Below are 21,286 nucleotides of genomic sequence, written 5' to 3' on the forward strand. Positions count from 1 at the left end.
CATTTCAAGGGGTAAGGACTCAAAAGCTTCTTGTTTTGAGTTTGGAGACTGCTGATGCATAGCTTCGCAAGAAGAAAGTGTGGGTCCAACGAGCAATTAACCTCAGGTAAAACTCCCATGCATAAGTGACCTATGAGTTCTCTGGAGATCTCATGTAATTTCACGGCAGTGGGTAAGCAGCACAGTAATACTGGTGTACCTTAGAAATCTCAGTCTAGAAATCTAGCTGTGTCTTACTTTAACTACAGTTAACTACAGTTTAACTACAGTTAAAGTAAGACACAGTTTCAAACAAATTTACCCACATTAAATCAACAAAGGTTTTTCATCCATCAACACTATTTCTCCTTCTCTCATAACACTAAAACTTGGGGCAGCCCATGAAGTTGATGGGCAATAGATTCAGGACAGACAAAAGGTCATACCTCTTTATTCAATGAGTAATTAAATTCTCAGAAGCTAAGCAGGGTCAGCCCTGGTTAGAATTTGGATGGGAGACCATCAAGGAAGACCAGGGTTGCTGTGCAGAGGAAGGCACTGGCAAACCACCTCTGTTAGTCTCTTGCCATGAACCAAAAAAAGGGGTCACCATATGTTGGCTGCGACTTGATGGCACTTTACACACACAATTAAATTGTAGAATTAACTACCAGTGGATGTAGTGAAGGCCTTGAGTGAGAGTTAGACAGATTCATGGAGGATAAGTCTACCTATGGCTAGTAGCCACGGTGAATTAAGTGAGCCTTCATTTACAGAAGCAGCAAATCTCAGAAACACAGTGCTAGGAGGCAACATCAGAAGAAGGCCTTCGCCCTCCAGAGCAGTTGGTTCGCCATTGTGTGAAGCAGGATGGTGGGCACGATGGCCACAGGTATGATCCAGCAGGTCCCTTCTGATGTTTTAACCTTTTCCTTAGTTGTTTGTTCGGTAGAGTAGCTAAAGATGATGTTTTCCACTATTGGCTGTCATAGCTAGAAGATGTTTAATGACCATTGAAGGTTGGTTACTACTTGCTGTAGCTGTTGGTGATGCCCCTAACATGCTTGTGTAGGGACTGGCTTGGCATTTGCAATGTAGCCAGCAAAGGAGAGAAACTGTGGGGGCTTTTTGCCGCAGACTGAAAGGAGAAGCTGAGAGAGCTGAAAGGTCTGCTTGTCATTTGCTTTTGTGGAACTGATGCGACTTTGGAACCCAGCATTTCTTTCTTTGGGTGCTTGCCTGCTTTCTCCCTGGCCACTATGTACATTTTAAAGCAATCAGGTAAACACTGAAAGTCTCCAGTACTGTCTCTTCAAATGGAAAACAGACCCTGTAAAAGATCCTTCCTTCTTATCTTACTGTTATTTTTGACTCAGAGGTCTTGAACAGATCACAATCCAACCCCCTTACAGGACATCCCTGCAGCTAAATAGTTAACAACTGTTAAGGTGGTTTTCCAATCCACCTTAACAGATGATAAATTTGCATAACCTATTAAGAGGGAGGACAAATTCCTTTCTCTCAGATCAGACCAAATTTCACACTCCAATAAAATATGTTCTAAGGACTCAAGCTGAGCAGATCCACGTCTACAAACCCTGTATGGATACGCTGCTCCTGCAAATTGGCCTTCCAGACAGTATAGCTGAAGGAAAAGAATTTAACTGAGAGAGCAAAAATGCTCTTCTATAGTGAGGGATTGTTAGGTCTTTCAAATAGCTCAGGATAACACAAGAGGAGGGAACTCCAAAGAACGCTGATGAGCGTACACGCCGTGCCCTCAATAAGGTTCTTGTTCTATCCAAATTCAGTACTGAGAGCTGTATTTGTTTCATGAAGTCTGTATCTTTATCATTGAATCTTAGCCATTGGAGTCACCTTCCATGCCCTCAATGAGATTCAAAATCCATAAGAACATAAGAAAAGCCATGCTGGATCAGGCCGAGGCCCATCAAGTCCAGCAACCTGTTCACACAGTGGCCAACCAGGTGTCTCTAGGAAGCCCACAAACAAGACAACTGCAGCAGCATCCTGCCTGCGTTCCACAACACCCAGCATACTAGGCATGCTCCTCTGATACTGGAGAGAATAGGTATACATCATGACTAGTATTCATTTTGACTAGGAGCCATGGATAGCCCTGTCCTCCATGAACGTGTCCACTCCCCTCTTAAAGCCTTCCAGGTTGGCAGCCATCACCTTTCCACACATTGGAGATTTTTTGCTTTAATTTAAATGCCAAGATCCATGCACGAGGTTCCAATGCATTCTGGGCCAGTTCAGCTCTGAGAGCAATGCCTGAAACACAGCTTGGTGCACAGCAAATCTTACGGGTAAAAACGGTTCTTCCTCGGTTCCCACCTGCTGAAGCTTCCTACCACTCAGGGACGTCGGGAACATGAACTAGTATGATCCATCATTCTCCTTTTGTGCAGGGCTAAAAACATATTGATTATAGATAGCAGACATCATGAGGGGACTGTAAAAAAGGAATAGCTCTTAATGAACAGCACTTCAACCCTTTCTGTTTGCCACAAGGAAAATAGAGCCTTCTTTGCATGTTCAGTTTTCCACATATCCAGTTCAAGGATATGAGGGAAACATTTACTTCTACTTGAAATTTATCTACCTGAAACCTCAAAAAGTCTCTGCCAGTTGGTGTCAGCACTCACTGAATTAGATGGACGAATGATCTGAGCTGGTATAAGGCAGCTTTCCGCATTCGTGCATATTCCTCTTATAGTGCTTGTGATTTTTTTTTTTATTGAAATGTGTTTCACCTGGACAATTCTGTCTAGGCTAGAATTGCAAGCCTGCATTTCAACAACAATGCCAACAGGATCAAGTAACTTTATGACGTGAAAAACCTGCTCCCCTGCCCCTAGCTTTTAAGCCTGAAGAAGAGTTCTGGTGAGCTGGAAAGCTTGCACAATGTATGGTGCAAATTGGCTAGGTCCTAGTAAAGATTATTATATAGATTTTGTTCTTGTTTTTTGGATTTTGCATGGGCCAATATTGCTCTTATTTATAAGTATTTAGAATCCCCACTGCCTTGGTCCCAAGGGATTCTGTTCAGTTACCTTTAAAGCCGCACGGTGACCCTCATTTGAAAACAACTGGTGTCTGGGGCCGGCTCCTATCCATGACTTAGCGTCCCCCCCCCCAACAAACCATGAACAACCCAATGTAGGGTTGCCAACCTCCACGTAATAGCTGGAGATCTTCTGCTATTACAACTGATCTCCAGCCGATAGAGCTCAGTCCACCTGGAGAAAATGGCCACTCTGGCCATTGGACTCTATGGCATTGAAGTCCCTCCCCTCCACAAACCCCACTCTCCTCAGGCTCCACCCCAAAAACCTCCCGTCAGTGCCAAAGAGGGACCCCTGGCAACCCTAACCCAATGCCTGGAGGGCCCTTACACAGAGTGGGGGCCAGCAGCCAGGAAGGGCCGGGATAAGAAGGGGGAAGAAGGAGACTTAGCCTGGTACCTTTAAAGCCCAGGAAGGAGACCAGTATGTAAATGTGAATAGCAGACATGATGGGATTAGGTTTAATTAGGATTAATCCCATCACACCTGCTATTCACATTTACATACTGTTAACATTTACATACTAATGCTTGTCTGAATTCACTCTCCTCTACTTAAAGACGGATGGATTCACTGTATCTGAAGAAGTGAGCTGTGGCTCACGAAAGCTCATACCCTACCAGAAAATATTTTTGTTAGTCTTTAAGGTGCTACTGGACTCTTGCCCTTTTCTACTACTGCAGACAGACTAACACGGCTACCCACTGTGAATTATCTGTATTTTATTGTTTTAGATGTTTTTATTGGTAAATATAACTTGTGATTTTATTGCTGTGGCCCGCCCTGAGCCTGGTTTTGGCCGGGGAGGGCGGGCTAGAGATTTAATTAATACATAATAAATAAATAAATAAAAAGATGTGAATGTCACATCCTTACACATCCTTACACTTAAGAATCTTTTATTTTTCATTGAACAAAACTCTCATGCAAAGTCCTTGTGTGGTCTGCCAACAAGCATGAGGACTTCGTAACGAGTGAAGGGACTCTTGATTTATCAAGTCCACCTGGCACTGAGACACTCTGTAATGTCTCAGGCAAAGGTATTTCCCAGGCATGTTACTTGAGGTGATTTAATTGGAGATGCCCAGGAAAGAACCTGGGTCTGTCTGCATATCTTAATGCCATTGAAATAATCTGTTTCCCAAACAATAGTTGAGAGAAAGCATGTCTTGTTTCCTAATTTGACTTTATCACAGAGTATGAAGATTGTGATGATAAAAACCAACCATTACTGTCTAGAGATGCTTGGTGCTGTGGACATGAAAAGGAGGTCTTTGTTTGCTGGCTGTCCCAATTGAATCCTGTTGACCATTTCCTATGCATGCATGTGAAACTTTGTGTGTGCATGATATGTCCATGACTACATATTGTAGATGTCCAGATATTGAACTGATTGGGTCTCAGAAACAAAAGAGGCTACATCTCTGATCTGACTGGAGTTGGCGTGCCTCAAACAACCTTCATTCTGCTGTTGAAAACTTCACGCAGGGATTATAATGTTTTAGCTTCCAGATGGAAAGCATGTGACATCAGACTAGTTTCCAAATCTTCTGTGTGATGTGGGCAATTCTGCCTTTCAGAAAATAAATGTGAAATGAAACCTTCAACGGCACGACCCTTCCTCTCCTCTTTACTTCATTTGCTCCTACTTTCTTGGCTGTTCCCTCAGTTGAAACCATTTTGGGAGGGAATTGCAGTCTTTAAATTTGTTGTGCAGGCATCAATTGATAGACTGCAATGGCTTCCATAAGGGAAAACGCATGAGATTCTTAACTGAGAAACAATTGCAGTCCTGGGGCACTTCCATCCCAGGTTACCAGAATCACACCCTTAATGGGAGAAGGACACAAAGGTGAATTGGGAAGTTCCTCCTCAGGTAAAACACCGGAGAAATTGTAAGGGGAGCCAGGATGGTTTCAATAAGAGCAGCAAAAGGTTGTTGTTGGTGGAGGGGGGGAGAATATTCTGTACATCGCTGTTAAGGACCAAGGAGAAGGGTAGAAAATGGCCGTATGCATTGCTTAGAGGAAGGCCCAGTTTTTGTGGGGTAGAAGCATGAGAATTGCTTTCCTGGGCCTATCTAGTCCAGCATTCTGTTTTGGGCAGTGGGCAACCTGGCTTCTTCACAATCCCACTATGTCCTGGTGAAAGCCCCAAAGGAAAATGATGACAGCCACAAATGCTCTGTGAATAGGGTTGCCAACTGCCAGGTAGTAGCAGGAGATCTCCTGCTAATTCAACTGATCTCCAGACGATAGAGATCAGATCACTTGGAGAAAAATGGCCGCTTTGGCAATTGGACTCTATGGCATTTAAGTCCCTCCCCTCCCCAAACCCCACCCTCCTCAGGGTCCACCCCCAAAATCTCCCGCCAGTGGCAAAGAGGGACCTGGCAACCCTATCTGTGAACCATGTAAACACAAAGTGAATTAGCATGCAGGGTAGAAATGGCTGATGGGAACCTTTATTTACTAAATGCTTTTTTCATGTAGGGCCAACTGAGGTGAACCCAGTCAGCCCAATATGAAGGGTAGAGTGCTGTTTGGATATTATAATAAGTTTTGTGTGAATATATATATTTTTTTAACAAAGCAGGCTTGCTGTGCTGTATAATAATCGACTCCAGGAACCCAGGCAGATGAACTCTTTAAAGCCACAACTCACATAGGTTGTTGTGGGCTGGGGAAAATGTTTGTGGTCCAATAACTCTTGTGAACTCATTTGGAAGGCCAATATCTTCCAATTCAAGTTTTTTTTTGGCTCAACTCTTAAGTGCACCAAAATTTTCCCAGGGTCCTCCATATTTCTTTCCATTGGGGCCTGTTGGGGGGCCCTTCAACGAAAGCGAAGGCCACCTCGCATTTGCTTTCCAAGTCACTGATGTGCTCTCACATAAGGATTGCCAGGTCCCCCCTCTCCTCTGGCGGAAGGCTTTGGGGCCAGAGCTGAGGGGATCGCACGCATGCGCGTAGCCGCGCCAACGCGTGTGCGCATCACTTCCTGTTTACACCTAGAAGTGCTGCGTCACGAGGGGAATTTGAATGGTAAAAGGCCCCTTGTGATGCGTTTACACCCGGAAGTGCCGCATCGGTAGGGGCCCTTTACCACTCAAACTCACAGCCCTTCGTGATGCGGCACTTCCGGGTGTAATCCATAAGTGACGTGTCGTGGTGTGTAGGCGCGCGTGCACGTTTGCCCGCCGACCCTCAGCTGATTAGCAGGCAGTGGGGTGGATTGCAGGGGTTTGGCAACCCTATCTCACATTCTCCGGTATTTTTCATACTCAACATCCCCAACCTTGTTTTGGGTCAAATGCCTCATTGCTTACTTACAGGGCAAGGCCAGGCCGTTGCGCAATGAAAAACAAATACCATAATAAAATTATTGAAGGTTGGAATGACCTCAAAGCATGTGTCTGCAATGGAGGCTGCCCAATATCCCTCTGCATGATTTACTGGTCTTGCCCCCATCTAGTCTAGTCAGGAGGCATGTTTAGATAAATGACACACAGGGAGGGTTGCCAGCCTTCAGATAGTAGCTGGAGATCTCCTGCTATTACAACTGATCTCCAGCCGATAGAGATCAGTTCCCCAGGAGAAAATGGGCGCTTTGGCCATTGGACTCTATGGGATTGAAGTCCCTCCCCAAACCCCACCTTCTCAGGCTCTGCCCCACAAATCTCCAGGTATTTCCCCACCCAGAGCTGGCAACCCTGCACATAGGATAGACTTCTCTGCAGGCGGGTCATTCTTTTTGAGGTATTATTCAGCTGACAGAAATGTGGGAAACAATAGGCCTTTGCCGACAATCTGTCTGCATGTTCACTCACCACATGTGGGAGGGAGAGCAGGCACGAGGGCGCTGGCCTTATCCCCCATTTCCACACAGTCACCAATTGGGCTGCATGGGGCAAACATGTGGAGGGGTGCTTGCACATACACCCTCTCCACATGATCAGCACCATTCCAAAAACAGTGCTGCTGATCACGGGGAGCTGGCGTAATGCCCACACGTTCTTATGGAGGCAGGTGAGGGGGCCAGAATGCTCATGCCCCCTCTGCCTCCCCATGTGGTGAGTGAACACGCAGACCAGTCACCTGCAGAGGGCTACTATCTGTGATACAAAACGGCGAAGTGCAAAAATCCAAAAGGAAACCTGTGCCCAATTCACTACTGTAAACCTGTATTAAATACACGAGGGGTTCCATGTTTTATTTAAAATGTTTTTTGTGTGTCTGTCCACCTGGTTTGTTTTGCAGGCTCACAGAAGCACACCGAACAGCTGTCAAAGTCATAAGGAGAATGCAGTATTTTGTAGCCCGGAGGAAATTCCAGGTAATTAATACCCAGAGCAATAGAGCCAATTATGATGCATCGGGGGGGGGGAGTACAGTAAAATATGCAGCCTCCCTCCTCCTCCCAGAAGAGAGTGGCCATCACCAAAAGCATAAAAGGTTTAGTTGAAGAGAAAAGTCACTGGTGAGTGATAGAAATGGTGAGTGATAGAAATGGTAAGTGACGGTTGCCACCTTGCCACCTTCTTTGAACCATGAGAGCTGCATGTTAAGAACATAACATAAGAACATAAGAAAGGCCATGCTGGATCAGACCAAGGTCCTCCAAGTCCAGCAGTCTGTTCACACAGTGGCCAACCAGGTCACTGGATAGTTCATGCACGCTTACAGCTTGGGCTCTGTGCATCTCCGCAGTCTTTTCCCCTTGCAAGTGCAACATTGACCATAGGGTATATCAGTGTTTAACAAGAATTTTAAGAGCCCTGTGGCACAGAGCAGTAAGCTGCAGCACTGCAGTCCAAGCTCCGCTCACAACCTGAGTTCGATCCCAACGGAAGTTGGTTTCAGGTTGACTCAGCCTTCCATCCTTCCGAGGTCGGTGAAATGAGTACCCAGCTTGCTGGGGGTAAAGGGAAGATGACTGGGGAAGGCACTGGCAAACCACCCCGTAAACAAAGTCTGCCTAGTAAACATCAGGATGTGATGTCACCCCATGGGTCAGGAATGACCCGGTGCTTGCACAAGGAACCTTTACCTTTAACAAGAATTTTGCTACACGTTGAACTTCAATGATGTGGCATTTTTGTCCCAGCTTGGGGGGCAAAAAAAGAAAAAAAAAGAAAAAGAACAAGGGAAAATGCCACTCAGGAAGCCTGAAGCCTAAACAAGTATGAAATGCCTGTTCTGCTCACACTGTGCAAAAGTTGTTTTTGAAAAGAGTTTGCTCTGCTTGGAGTGGGGGCAGGGAAGGCAGAGTATATCCCCGCCATGAATCTGTGATACTTCATGTTTATGCTTGGAAAGGCAGACCAGTTATAAGTGCCTCGGGGCAATCCGTTGTCAAGGTACAGCAAGGCCTCTGACATCTGAGTATGGCGATGTTAACAGCGATGCCAGTTTGAAAGGGAGAAACCTCTAATAGTGAATTCGCTTCGGAATGAATGAAAACAAACTAAAAAAGAAACATGTTTGTTTTCATTTGTTTCAAAATGAAAACACATTGGAATCAAAATGAATACATTAATCCTATTCATTCTCACTGCTATTGATTTGAGTGGGAAACATTCCAGCTATAACTCTCATCCACTTTGGATGAAATTCTCAGAGTTTCCCAACGGAATAATTCCTGATAAATTTCAGACAGACTGGAGAAAAGGTCCAAGTGTTGGAAGCTAAAATAGTCTTGAGACGTTTGAAAGCAAATTGGACACTGTAGTATGTAAGAAAGCTAGTTATCTAATTATTATTAAATGTGTGGAGGCATTTGTACCCTTAAGGGGATTTTTGCATTCATTCAGTTAAGTAAACAGGAAGTATTCAATCAGCCATCAAAGTAAACAGGAAGCAGCCAATCATCAAAGTAAAACCGACATTTTCTTTTGATATATCTGGTCAGAGGAAATGAGAGGGAGAAAGAGAATCCCATTTCTTGATTGCTGTTGTGAAACAAAATGTAGAAAGTAATTAACCATCAAAACATATTTTATTGCTGGTATGTGTTTTATCTTTAATTGCATATAAAACTGGGACCATTTCTGCCATCTCTCTGAAATTTGGCTATGATATTCACTGAGGTCTAGAGATTCAACCTCTGCGAAAGTCATCCCAGTTGGATAAAAAACAAATACATTACTGGGCCAGGCGGCCAGTGAAAAACCACAGCTTCAGTAATTTAATTCAATATACCAGAGGGTCACAGTACCAAAGGGGCTTTACAAGACTCTAATGAGGTCAAGATAACCTTGTGTACAACTGGTTAGATTTACTAATCAGACCAGTTTATTAACCAAAATACCATACTATTCTAGCAAGAACAATTAATCAAATTACAGGCATACAAAACACATCATAACCTCACCCATGGGAATTAAGGATACCAATTGAAAGCTGCAGGGTGGTTTGCCATTGCCTGCCTCCACGTGGGCTGAGAGAGTTCTGAGAACTGTGACTGGCCCACGGTGACTTAGCAGGCTTCATGTGGAAGAGGGGGAAATCGAACCCGGTTCTTCGGATTAAAGTCTGCTGTTCTTAACCAGTACACCACTCTGGCTAGATGCATGCATTTCCCCCCCGCCCTGTCATTCTAAGTGTTTGGATGGGCTCGGTCAAGTTGTGTTTTTTTATATATTACTTAGCAACATAACTTTTTAGCACTGTTGACTCTACATGAACAAAGGAAGGTTTGGGAAAAAATAAACCTTATTGGAACATGAAGAGAATTAATTATACATTTGGTAGCCAGCGTCTTCTCTTCTCCCTGCTTCCCAAACTTTTATAGTCCATCTAGGCTCTGAGCCATTGTGATTCAGTACAGAAAGGCCCCTTCCCTTCTCCTAATTGGCTTTGGGGGACGGTTGGGTTTAGCCAAAGTACTGTCAAAGCACCCCTGCCAGTCAATCCAAAGAGTGGCCCTGGCACGGTCGCCCTGCCAGAGAGACAATGGCCCTGCTTTTCTCTCGCCAGAAATAGTGATGTGTCAGTGTCTGAAAGCAACGAAGCTGGGAGACAACCCTCCCATCACTGTCCCCGCAAATAAACTCGAAGCCTTTAAAACTGGAATGTATAACACTCTGCCCCTGCCCTGTGAGCGCACAGATGCATGTGTCAAGAAAACAGTGCATGTCTGTCCCCCAGAGCCCGCATCCAGGTAGGCCCAGACAGCTGGAGATGGACCAGAATAGTTTTGTGTTGTTGTTTTTTTGTCTGGGTGGCTTTCTAGTTTCTGCAGTTTTGTTTTTGCCAAACGGGTCTTTCCTCCCTCGGCTTTTATCTGCAATTTCTAGGCTCCCAGGGCTGCTGTCCAAGCACGACTCCATCGCCCACGGGAGGTGTTTGCTGCATGCTAATGGCCGAGCTGTGGCCGAGAGGGGAAGCAGGCAGCAAGACCAATGAGCCGTTGTCAGCGATTTTTCTGTTTCCAGATTCAGCCGGGCACCTTCTCCCTCCTTTGAGCCACAGCCAAAAGGGAGACCCTTCTCTCTCTCTCTCTCTCTCTCTCTCTCACACACACACACACACCTATTCCCCAGTGAACTTATTTAGATCCCAAAACAGCAACGGCTGGCATGAGCATTGTCGACACACACCTCGCTTTTAAAATGTATATTCATTAAGAATAGCCTTGCCACTGTGAACTCTCCAGATTTCCTCTTTCTTTCTTTCTTTCTTTCTTTTTTTTTTTTTTGAGTGCTCAGCCCCAGCCAGCCTCAGACGGTCCCTGGATTTTTGGCATCGCACAGCTGCGTGACGGCAAATGCAACCTCCTGTTTTTGAGCTGTCTGGTTTGTATGTCAGCTCTCAAGTAGGCAGACTTGCAGTTCAGTGAGGGGCTGGTCTGGTCTGGGGCCTCCACTCTGCCCTTCATTCGCCACTGCGAGACTTGCTTAATTCTGGAGTGGACTCATCCGTCAAAAAGGATTTAAATTTCATTGTAGAAACGTGTACCGAGAAGTACATTTTTGCCTGCAAACTGGCATCCCAGTCTGAGAGAATTTCTGCATGTGCCATTTTCGGTCTCTAAGCAGACATTCACACGTTCATTTACATTTACATGCTATTGCAGTTGGGAGTCTGAATTCACTCTTCTCTACTTAAGGACAGTTAGACTCACATCCCAGCTGTATAGGGTTGCCAGGTCCCTCTTTGCCCCCGCCGAGAGATTTTTGGGGCAGAGCCTGAGGAGGGCGGGGTTTAGGAGAGGAGGGACTTCCATGCCATAGAGTCTAATTGCCAAAGCGGCCATTTTCTGCAGATGAACCGATCTCTATTGGCTGGAGATCAGTTGTAATAGCAGGAGATCTCCAGCTAGTACCTGGAGGTTTGCAACCCTAGGTAGGCCCCAATGAATGAAATGGTAAACATACATAGGATTGCTCTGTAATAAACGCAGCACGTTCACGTTCGTAGAGGATGAAATTGGCAGAGGCTTTCTTAGCCATACTGATGTGCAGCTTTGGGGTACATATAAACAGAACACGGGAAGGGAAGGGAAGGGAAGGAAAGGTTCTGGCCATGAAAAGCAAAGGGAAGAACAGAGAGGAGTGCTGCCCACTACCCAGACACAAAAGCAGCACATAGGTAAAACAGGAGCTTTTAAAAGAGACACCCTATAATGACTCCTCTGGCATAGAAGTCAAGCATGCATGATTAGCTGTTATTTGACTGCTGTGCTGAATGCTTCCCCGCACAGATGCAAAACTGCTTGCATTTCTGCTTGCAAGCAAGTCTTCAAGGCGATCAAAAGACAGTTTCAACTTGGGTGGGGAGAAATGGGCATTTTGATAAGTTTGAACGTTGGACACCATTGTTGTGAAGTTCTCAGCAATGAGTGAGGCGAAACAAGGAATGTTTCATCTATTCCACATTTGTTTGTGTTTCCTTTTCACAGCAAGCTCGGAAGCCCTATGATGTCCGCGATGTAATTGAACAGTACTCTCAGGGGCACCTCAACATGATGGTTCGGATAAAAGAACTCCAAAGAAGGTACACATCACCTATAAGCTCATTTAGGCGGTTCTGCTGCTGCTCGGAGAGCGCGTGGGCTAGGAGCATGGGATGTATGTTTTAGGAAGAACCATCTTTGAAAAAGTAGCACACAGAATCAATAACACACAAGGTCATAATTTATGTAAGTGTCTCTCTAGAATACAATACTGGGCTCTGCAATAGTGGTTGTTTCAGTAGATGATGGCATAATGCTTAATAGTTATCATTTTTTAATGCTGTCATGTATTCAAAGCATTTCACAATGTTTTTTCTTTATAAATCTTACAACAACCCTGCTGGGTAGATCAATGTTCTTGTCATGGTGTGTGTGTGTGTGGGGGGGGGGAGTTAAGATTCAAACTGGTTAGGTCCTTGTGCATAGACCATTCTCTTAACCACTATGGCACAGTATCTTACAACTGAATGTAACAGAAGTCTCTTCCCTTGTAGTAAAAACATGGTAAAGACTAGCACATTTATTGTGGCACAAGCTTTGGTGCAGAACACACTTGGGTCGCTTATGCATGGGAGTTTTACCTGAGGTTTGTTTCTCGCTGGACCCACACTTTCTTCTCATGAAGCAATGCACCAGCAGTCTCCAAGCTCAAAATAAGAAGCTTGTGAGTCCCCACCCCTTGAAATGCTGCTTTGTAATTGGCTGTAGTGCTTAGAAGTCCGTCCCCCCCAGAAACCCAAGTGCCGGGTCAAAAAGCATTTACAAAAACAAAATAGAGCTCCCTAAAAGGAATGGGGGTGGGGTGGGGAGAAACCCAACCCTCATTTCTAAAATCCTTTCTTCTGCTCAGAAAGAACTCAGAGGAAGCAGGAAGCATTTGAATCCCCGCCTGTTGACATGCTTTGTAATTGGCTGTAGTTCTTTTTGTGAGAGAAACATCCCCCTCCCCCAAGCTTCCTTGTGCTACACTTTGCCTTATGCATGGGGATTTCACCAAGGCTGAGCTCAGGGGAGATGGAAGAATCGGGTTAATAGAGGGATGGGAAGTCCCTGGTTTGTGAGGGCTGGCAGCAAGGTCATCTCTCATGGGTGGAAACTCATGCATAGCTCCAAGGAACTACCGAGACAGTCCGGGGGCAAACATAAGTGAAAGTACCCATGCATAACCGACCTTGGTTAGTTCATTTTTAGTGCTTCCTTGGTGCTGATTTAACCTTGGCAGCTTGGTTGTCTGAACATGATATAGGTTGAAGGGGCATCCTTGCTGCAGACAGAAAAGATTTTGCCTAATTTCCAGAAGTCAGATCCTGGTCTCAAAGCAGTAGATTGGTACAGTCAACTAGAATGGACCACAAACCCCTTCTGGGCCTCTCAACTGCTTTTGGAAGGGAAGCTGAGGAGGAAAATGTGTCCTACATGGTTTTCTTCTTTTTAATGGACTTCATGAACTTATCCCATTAAACAGCTAAATTTCAAGTCTTACACACTAGCAGAAAATTAATCCTCATGTTAAGGTGTGATAAGCTCCTTGGTCTCAGGGAACAAGTTCATCCCCTTGAGTCCAAGCTTCTCACTTGGGGAAGCTAAGGGAGGTATATAGATCACACTTTGGGAGACCTACCAGAGTCATCCTACTCCCATCCTGACTGTTCCTCAGCTGTCAGGGAGAATGAAGGTCTTGTGGTAAGAGGCCATCAGAGTGAGGCGAAGAGAGCAACCTCTTAGAAGGACCCCATTCTTAAGATGATGAACCAACATCACATCAAAGATGCCCCTCTGGAAATGGGGAGACGAGGGCTCTCGATTATTTTATAATTGGAATGGAGGGAGGTGGATTTGTAATGGTGATTGGTGATTTCCCTGCCTGGTACAAAGGTGGCGAGCCTCATGTACTGCCCAGATAAGCTGGTAAGTAGTGCAGGGGAGGAATCAAGAAGTTGTGACGTAGATTGGCACCAATAATACTGGAAAACATAGTCATGTAATCTTGGAAAATAAATTTAGCTTGCTAGATAAGAGGCTATAGTCCAAGACCTCCAAAATAGCATTCACAAAAATGCTACCTGTTGGACTGTCCTGCCATAAGTCACCGTAAGTTATTCGCAGCTTGACTATATATGAGTACATACAGACATACCTCATTTTATTGTGCTTCACTTTATTGCGTTTCACAGATATTGTGTTTTTGAGCAAGTCTATTGGTGCCATTTTTCCAACAGCATGTGCTCACTTGGTGTCTCTGTGTCATATTTTGGTAACTAGCAATATGTCAAACTTTTTCATTATTATTACAGTACATTTTTAGGCATAATGCTATTGCACACTTAATGGACTACAGTGTAGTGTAAACATAACTTTTATATGCACTTGGAAACCAAAAAATTCGTGTTACTCGCTTTATTATGATATTTGCTTTATTGCGGTGGTCTGGAACCAAAACCGCAATATCTCTGAGGTATGCCTGTACATAACTTAGCACTGAGAACAAAAATCTGACAAACATAACTGGCATTGTTACTGCAGTGGGAAACACAGAGGACATCTATTGAATTTACTTTTTAAATTGAGCCATTTCTCTCTTTTAGGCTGGATCATTCCTTGGGAAAGCCCGGCCTCTTTCTTCCAGGTATAGTAAGCTTTTATATAGTAGATGTACCAGCCGTATCAGCCAAGGGGGGAAGGGAAGCCCCTGAAATTTTAGCCTACTAATTAGGCTGGATGCAGTTGATAAGCCTAAAATAACTTGTAAAGTTTTTAAACCTTTGTAACAGATTCTTCTGGACAGGTATCTTTTAGGAGGCACGTAGCAGCAACGGCACCGACCAAGATTGAGAAGAGGCAGGGAGGGCTCACAGTGGACGTGTTTCTCAGGATACAGTTCCGCTCCCTGCCACAACTGTTTTCATCTTGAAAACAGAAAAGGGAGAAAGTTGGGGGCACCTTTGTTTCTAATTCATATGTAGAGGGGGAAGTGTGTGCTGATTGTCAAGCAAGGCAGAGGTCAGCTGCCCGTGATGAAGTGCTCTCTTCCCCACAGCGGAGTGAGCTGTCATCCTTTGCCTCTGGTGTCTTTAGGCATCTTTTTTGTTTTGCAATGGCAGTAAAAAAAATTTTTTTTTAGATTGTCGAAGCAGCACCTGCACTCTTAACACAGAGTGTGAAAAGTTCACTGGTGCTTTTTTTTTGCTCACTGGTGCATTTTGACGACTCGCATCTGTATGGAGTCCTTGGAGTCCTTCCAGCAGAGCTTTTCCATGTATCCTGTTACATCTGCTCTTTCGGCTTTTTGCGGTGAGAGTGTTGCTCTCCGTAGTGGGGGAGCAGGCTTGGGAGGGTCTTTCGTTCTAGAGTAGAGCTTTGAATGCACAGACTTCATTCCTTGGAAACTGTAAGATCTCAGGGTGCAGAGCTGGAAAAGTCTCTTCCTGAGGTCTTGGAAAGCCAACGCCAGTGAAAGTTGCCAGTTCTGGACTAGATGGACTCAGTAAAAGGTTTCTTCATGTGCACTTCTGGCTATTGTTTTAAAGAAGCACGTGCTGCTCGTAGTCCACATAGGAGGAAGACGGCAGATTCTCTTCTGTTCTGATATGGTCGCCTTATTCATTGCTAAGGTAGCTGTGGTAGTGGGAATGGAGAAGACGATTACAGGGTCAGAATAATCTAGGACTCAGCAGGGCTTTGTACATGATGTGCTTTGTTATCTGAAAAGAAAATGCAGCAATTAGATATGAAGATGCGTAGGTTTGCTTTTAAAATCAAGTGTTCATCCTTCACATTTGAAGCACTACGCATGTATTTTATACCTAGGCGTCTGAACTGTGGGCAGGGCTTTTACCAATCTGATGGCACAACTTGGTGACCGCCACACATTGGTTCCATTTAAATCAGCACATTACAAAGTCATTATTGTATTATGGTTTGCTTCATTTGTACACTGTCTTTCTCCCCAATGGAAATCCAAACACTGTCCTCCTCTCCTCCATCTTATCCTCACAGCAACCCTGTGAGATAGGTTAGGTGCAGGTGGCCCCAGGTCACCCAGCACGCTTCCATGTTCTAATGTTGTCCAGAAACATGTTAGTATAAACACAGGGATGGATCCAAATAAACTGGCCATTTGCACCAATTCCCAACCCTTTTTACACAGCCCCTTCATGTATTCTTCAGGGTCCCATATATCTCCAAGAGAAGCATTTTGTGGAGATCAGGGGCTGCTTTGGGGTGGGGGGAGGAAACGTCCATTCTACCACTGGATAATTTAGTCTGGACTCTGGATCCAAGCCATAACCTATCACTAAAAAGAAATTATTCTCTCTTGTTACTCTGTAGTCATGCTAGGAAAAGTTGAGGGCAGCAGGAAAAGAGGACGACCCAACAAGAGATGGATGGATTGACTCAATAAAGGAAGCCACAGCCCTCAAATTGCAAGATCTGAGCAAGGCTGTCAAAGACAGGACATTTAGGAGGACTTTCATTCATAGGGTCACCATGAGTCGGAAGCGACTTGACGGCACTTAACACACACACACAAGTCAGTTATTGCCCTGACCTGGATGGCCCAGGCTAGCCTGATCTCATCAGATCTCAGAAGCTAAGCAGGGTCAGCCCTGGTTAGTATTTGGATGGGAGACCACCAAGGAATACCAGGGCTGCTGTGTGGAGGAAGGCACTGGCAAACCACCTCTGTTAGTCTCTTGCCATGAAAACCCCAAAAAGGGGTTGCCATAAGTCGGCTGCGACTTGACGGCACTTTACACATACAAGTCAGTTATTACAGCCCACAGGCCATTCAGAGGCAAGCGATACAGGTAAAAACACTATTATAAAATTAATTATCTACATAGAATCTTACCATACATCATTCGTCCTAATATATCCAGCAGTTTAAAGATTAGAATCTGAGTGAATTATACACTGGATGTTATCTCAGCGCGTATTTTCATTGCAGAATACGGAAACTTTGCCACAGATACAGTAATTCTGTGGTCAGCCTCTGCTGATAAGATTTTAAGAGTCTTACGCTTCAAGAACAGGTTTTATCAGCCAACACACATTCTAATAAATCCAAGCATGCCTGTACATAGACTCCACAGTGGCAAAATATGTGAACCAACGTCTCCATCAGGTTAATAGACCAAGGACAAAACCTACAATTAGAAGGAATGTTTTTGTATCTTCCTGACAGGAATGCAGATGGTAGCACATTAAATCTAGCCAGCATAAATGCATGGCAATAACTTGGAACTACTAATATAGATAGGTAACATGCACGTTGATGTGGGATCATTGGAGCTAAGTTAAATGGTTGGGGAGAGCACACACCGTGGGCTTTAGCCAGTGGAAATCAATATCCTTTATCCAATCATTAATTGCTAAACTAGCTTGACTTAAATCCATGGATTGTGGAAAGGGGGAGACCAAAAATGGTCATTTCCTCATCTATTGGGTTAAGCCAAGTTGGAGTATAAGGATCAGTCACTAGGCTGTGAAGAAAATTGTTCTGATCACTGAGGAGCAAAAGTTGGATTCTAAATCTAAAGGCTGCTAGCCAGGCCAGAATTTTAATTGATGTAAGACCAGTTTCTGCTCTGACCTGCATAACCCCAGGTTAGCCGGATCTCACCAAGTCTCAGATGCTAAGCAAGGTCAGCCCTGGCTAGTATTTGGATGGGCGACCTCCAAGGAATACCAGGGGCGTGACATGGAGGCACGCAATGGCAAGCCACCTCTGAATGTCTCTTGCCTTGAAAACCCTATGGGGTCACCATAAGACAGCTGAGACTTGATGCCAAAAAAGAAAGAGACCAGTTTCTAATCTAAGAGCCACAGAGGGTGTGCACCTAGGCACCTTAAAAATTGTTCTCAAGAATTTGAATTGAATTAATTTGATAGAAGTAGTAGTTGCTTGAACCCAAACTTGTGCTGCGTATAGAAGCTGATTAGCAATCCTGCTGGTAAACAATTGGAGCGTCGCTGGAATATATTGTTCTCCCATCATAAAAAAGAGTTTTGTAATTGTTCCAGTCTCCCTTTTGACCTTAACTAGTATAGATTCAGTAAACAATTTCCAACATAATTTGTCATCAAAAATAACCCCTAGATATTTATATGACCGAACTTGTTCATGTTCTCCTACCACCCAACTTTTTAGTGGGTGAGAGATGGTTCCAAAGGAAATTATTTTGGTCTTATCAATATTTATAGACATTTCATTTTCAGAACAATATCTAAATAATGCCTGCAAGGCTCTCTTTAGTCCCATCTTTGTTAATGAAATAATTATCATACCATCTGCTTATAATAATGTAGGAATTCTTTCATTGCCCAGTTTAGGAGCATGTACATTCTCTGCCTGAAAGATATTAGTTATGTCACTTAAATTCAAGATAAATAACAAGGGAGCCGAGATACAACCTGGGCAAACTCCTTTACACACCGGTATATCTGAAGTAAGACAACCAAACTAATTATAACGTACTTGCATTGTTGTGTTATGATGAAGTGACTTGAGTAAAAATAAAAGTCAGACTTCTATATTATACCTCTGGATTATAGACTACAGTTTTCCACGTGATATCTTGTCAAACACAGCCTGGAAATCACTATAATAATATAAGAATAAGTCAATTATGACAACATAACTGTATCCCACACTCTATAAACCATGCCTTAATCAACGGGGGAAGTGTTTCCCCCCCATTAATGAGCCATCATCATTTTAGCTGTGATCAATGAATTCAATACTGTTCCAAATCAGTCTTCCACCAACCCTCCCAGGAAATGCAACACATACTGTGGCTCTGTTGGAATTTTATAACCTGTCATTTTCAATACATACAATAAGGCCACTCTCCAGAACCCTTGACTTTTAATACTGGTCCAAGAAATAAGCATAAAATCCACCCAAGATCTTTCTCAAAGCCAACAAGTGCCATTTGTGGTTTTATATATCAGCTCTCCCTTATAGGTATTTTCCATTAGATTGGTGGCAGTTAAACATTGGAGAGTTCTTCAAGCATGTGAGGAAATTATGCTTCCTAAATCTTTCCCCCAGTTCTTACGGAAAGACATAGCTGATGTATCCTGAACTAGTTAAAACTGATAAATCCATCCTATTGATCCTTGGCTTGTGTCATTAAATATGAGATTTTTGGTCACTGGACTATATTTCTAGAGTAAAGCTAAAGCTGCATCCCAAATTTTTAAAAAAAATTGAAACTAAGGTAATGCTTCAGAATCTATTTTGACAGGCAGCTGGATAATAATTCAATTTTAAAAAAATTACATCCTTGGCAGAATATTTTGATAACTTCCTGGATCTTTTGTGCAAGATTCAGTTTTGACCAATGGCAAAGCTGAATCCAAACTCTGCCACGGAAAATTGGCAGCTTTGGAAAACTGCCATGGAAAACTGCCATGGAAAACTGGCAGCTTTGGGCCAGTTACCATCTCTCAGCCTAACTTCCTTCACAGGGTGCTTGTTCTGAGGATAAAGTAGAGGAGGAAAGAACAGTGTTATAACCTACTTTGGGTCCTCTTTGGGGAGAATAGTAGGGTATAAATGTCTAAAATACAATAAATGCCACACAAAGATTCATGAGTCTGATTCTCACAACGCAGACATGAAACTGAAATAGGGTTTTTGAAGTCAAATGAGTGGGGATGAAAAAATTGATAGCATCCCCATGCGGGTATTTTTGTACTAATCTTTGTCTCAAATAACAGGTGCTGTCAAAAGATATTTTGACTTGTGGTGATGTGGCTAGTTAACTATCTATCAGCTTCTAATGGGAACAGAAACCCGGTTAAATAAATATTGCCTTCCATTTTTGTCAGTCTTATAATGAGCACCCCATTTTTCTTTCATTTAGAAAAGGGGGTAGACAAAGGATACTATACTGTAGGAGCCAGATTAATCCGGTTGGAGGATAAGGTAAGTTTATATTAAACTCTCCCTTCCTCCCCCCCCCCACCAGTAATAATATCTGATCTCTGAGACATTAAATGATCTTGGCATCTTTTCCTTTGCAAGTCTGGCACACCAAAATAAGGAAGAAATATCCCAGTGTGTTTTGAATGGCTTAACAAAAGTTTGTATGAATTATGACAACCATTTAATTGCAAATTGTGTTATGGATTCTTGGAACCTCTGATGGAAGCAGGAAAATGTATAGACTGAACCTGAGAAAGGGGGTTGCGTAGCGAAAGATTTTGTCTACCACCTCAAGCAATGAAGGAGCCCTAAATGTATTTTGCTTCTGTGGTTGTGTTGGGAGTGAGTTGTGAAATGTCTTTGGGGATGTTGTTGTGAGAACCCACTGTGCTAAACTGATGAGGAAAAAACCAGTAGAGTGATGAACTGTCACAGAGGGGACACTAAAGATAAAGATTAGCCTCCTGTAATAGGAAGTATGGCAAACAAACAGCAGAGTAGGCTAATAAACACACCAGTAGTAACAATGAGAATAATAGTAGAATACAGAGGGGACACTAGCATAACTGGGGCTGGAGGAAAACCGCGGTGAATCTTTGTAAGAGCCAGCAGCGGCAAAAGAGTCTTGTGGCACCTGAAAAGCTGAGGAATTGATAAGGGCACCAGATTTCATAAGCCAGAGTTCACTTCATCAGATGCATGAAAGCTTGGTGAGAGCCAGCATGGTGTAGCGGTTAAGAGCGGTGGTTTGGAGCGGTGGAGTCTGATCTGGAGAACCGGGTTTGATTCCCCACTCCTCCACATGAGCGGCGGAGGCTAATCTGGTGAACCGGGTTGGTTTCCCCACTCCTCCACATGAAGCCAGCTGGGTGACCTTGGGCTAGTCACAGTTCTCTTAGAGCTCTCTCAGCCCCACCTGCCTCACAAGGTGTCTGTTGTGGGGAGGGGAAGGGAAGTTGACTGTAAGCCAGTTTGATTCTTCCTTAAGTGGTAGAGAAAGTCTGCATATAAAAACCAACTCTTCTTCTTCTGCTTCTACTTCAGCCACCATAGATGTGGAAGTCTGTCAAGAGCCACAAGACTCTCTTGTTTTGCCTGCAGCAGATTAACATGCCCCTCCTCGCAGTCACCTGCAAGCCTTCTGCTGTTCTGTCACGTTGCCTACCCTGCTCAGGGGTTAGAAGTGTTTATTGTCCTTTTTTGGGAGACGTAAGAAACAAGTCCAGACTGCACTGTCTCCAGCCGTTTGCATTCAGACCTTGGAGCTTTTGTTGTGATCTTCCTCTGGTTGGAAAGATTTTTTTCCCCTTCCCTGTTGTGATGTAGA

General features: G+C 43.9%; 1 protein-coding gene across 1 annotated transcript in view; it reads left to right on the forward strand.

Annotated features, from left to right (window-relative positions):
* The window catches only part of LOC130489032 (potassium voltage-gated channel subfamily KQT member 1-like), a 319,184-nt gene that overhangs the window by 165,252 nt on the left and 132,646 nt on the right, over positions 1–21,286 (forward strand). Inside the window, exons 13-16 of the mRNA XM_056862736.1 lie at positions 7,331–7,406; positions 11,973–12,067; positions 14,612–14,652; positions 19,898–19,959. Coding sequence (XP_056718714.1) covers positions 7,331–7,406; positions 11,973–12,067; positions 14,612–14,652; positions 19,898–19,959 — 274 coding nt within the window. The remainder of the gene's footprint in view (positions 1–7,330; positions 7,407–11,972; positions 12,068–14,611; positions 14,653–19,897; positions 19,960–21,286) is intronic.

Source organism: Euleptes europaea, chromosome 17 (assembly GCF_029931775.1).
Source record: "Euleptes europaea isolate rEulEur1 chromosome 17, rEulEur1.hap1, whole genome shotgun sequence".
Lineage (NCBI taxonomy): Eukaryota > Metazoa > Chordata > Lepidosauria > Squamata > Sphaerodactylidae > Euleptes > Euleptes europaea.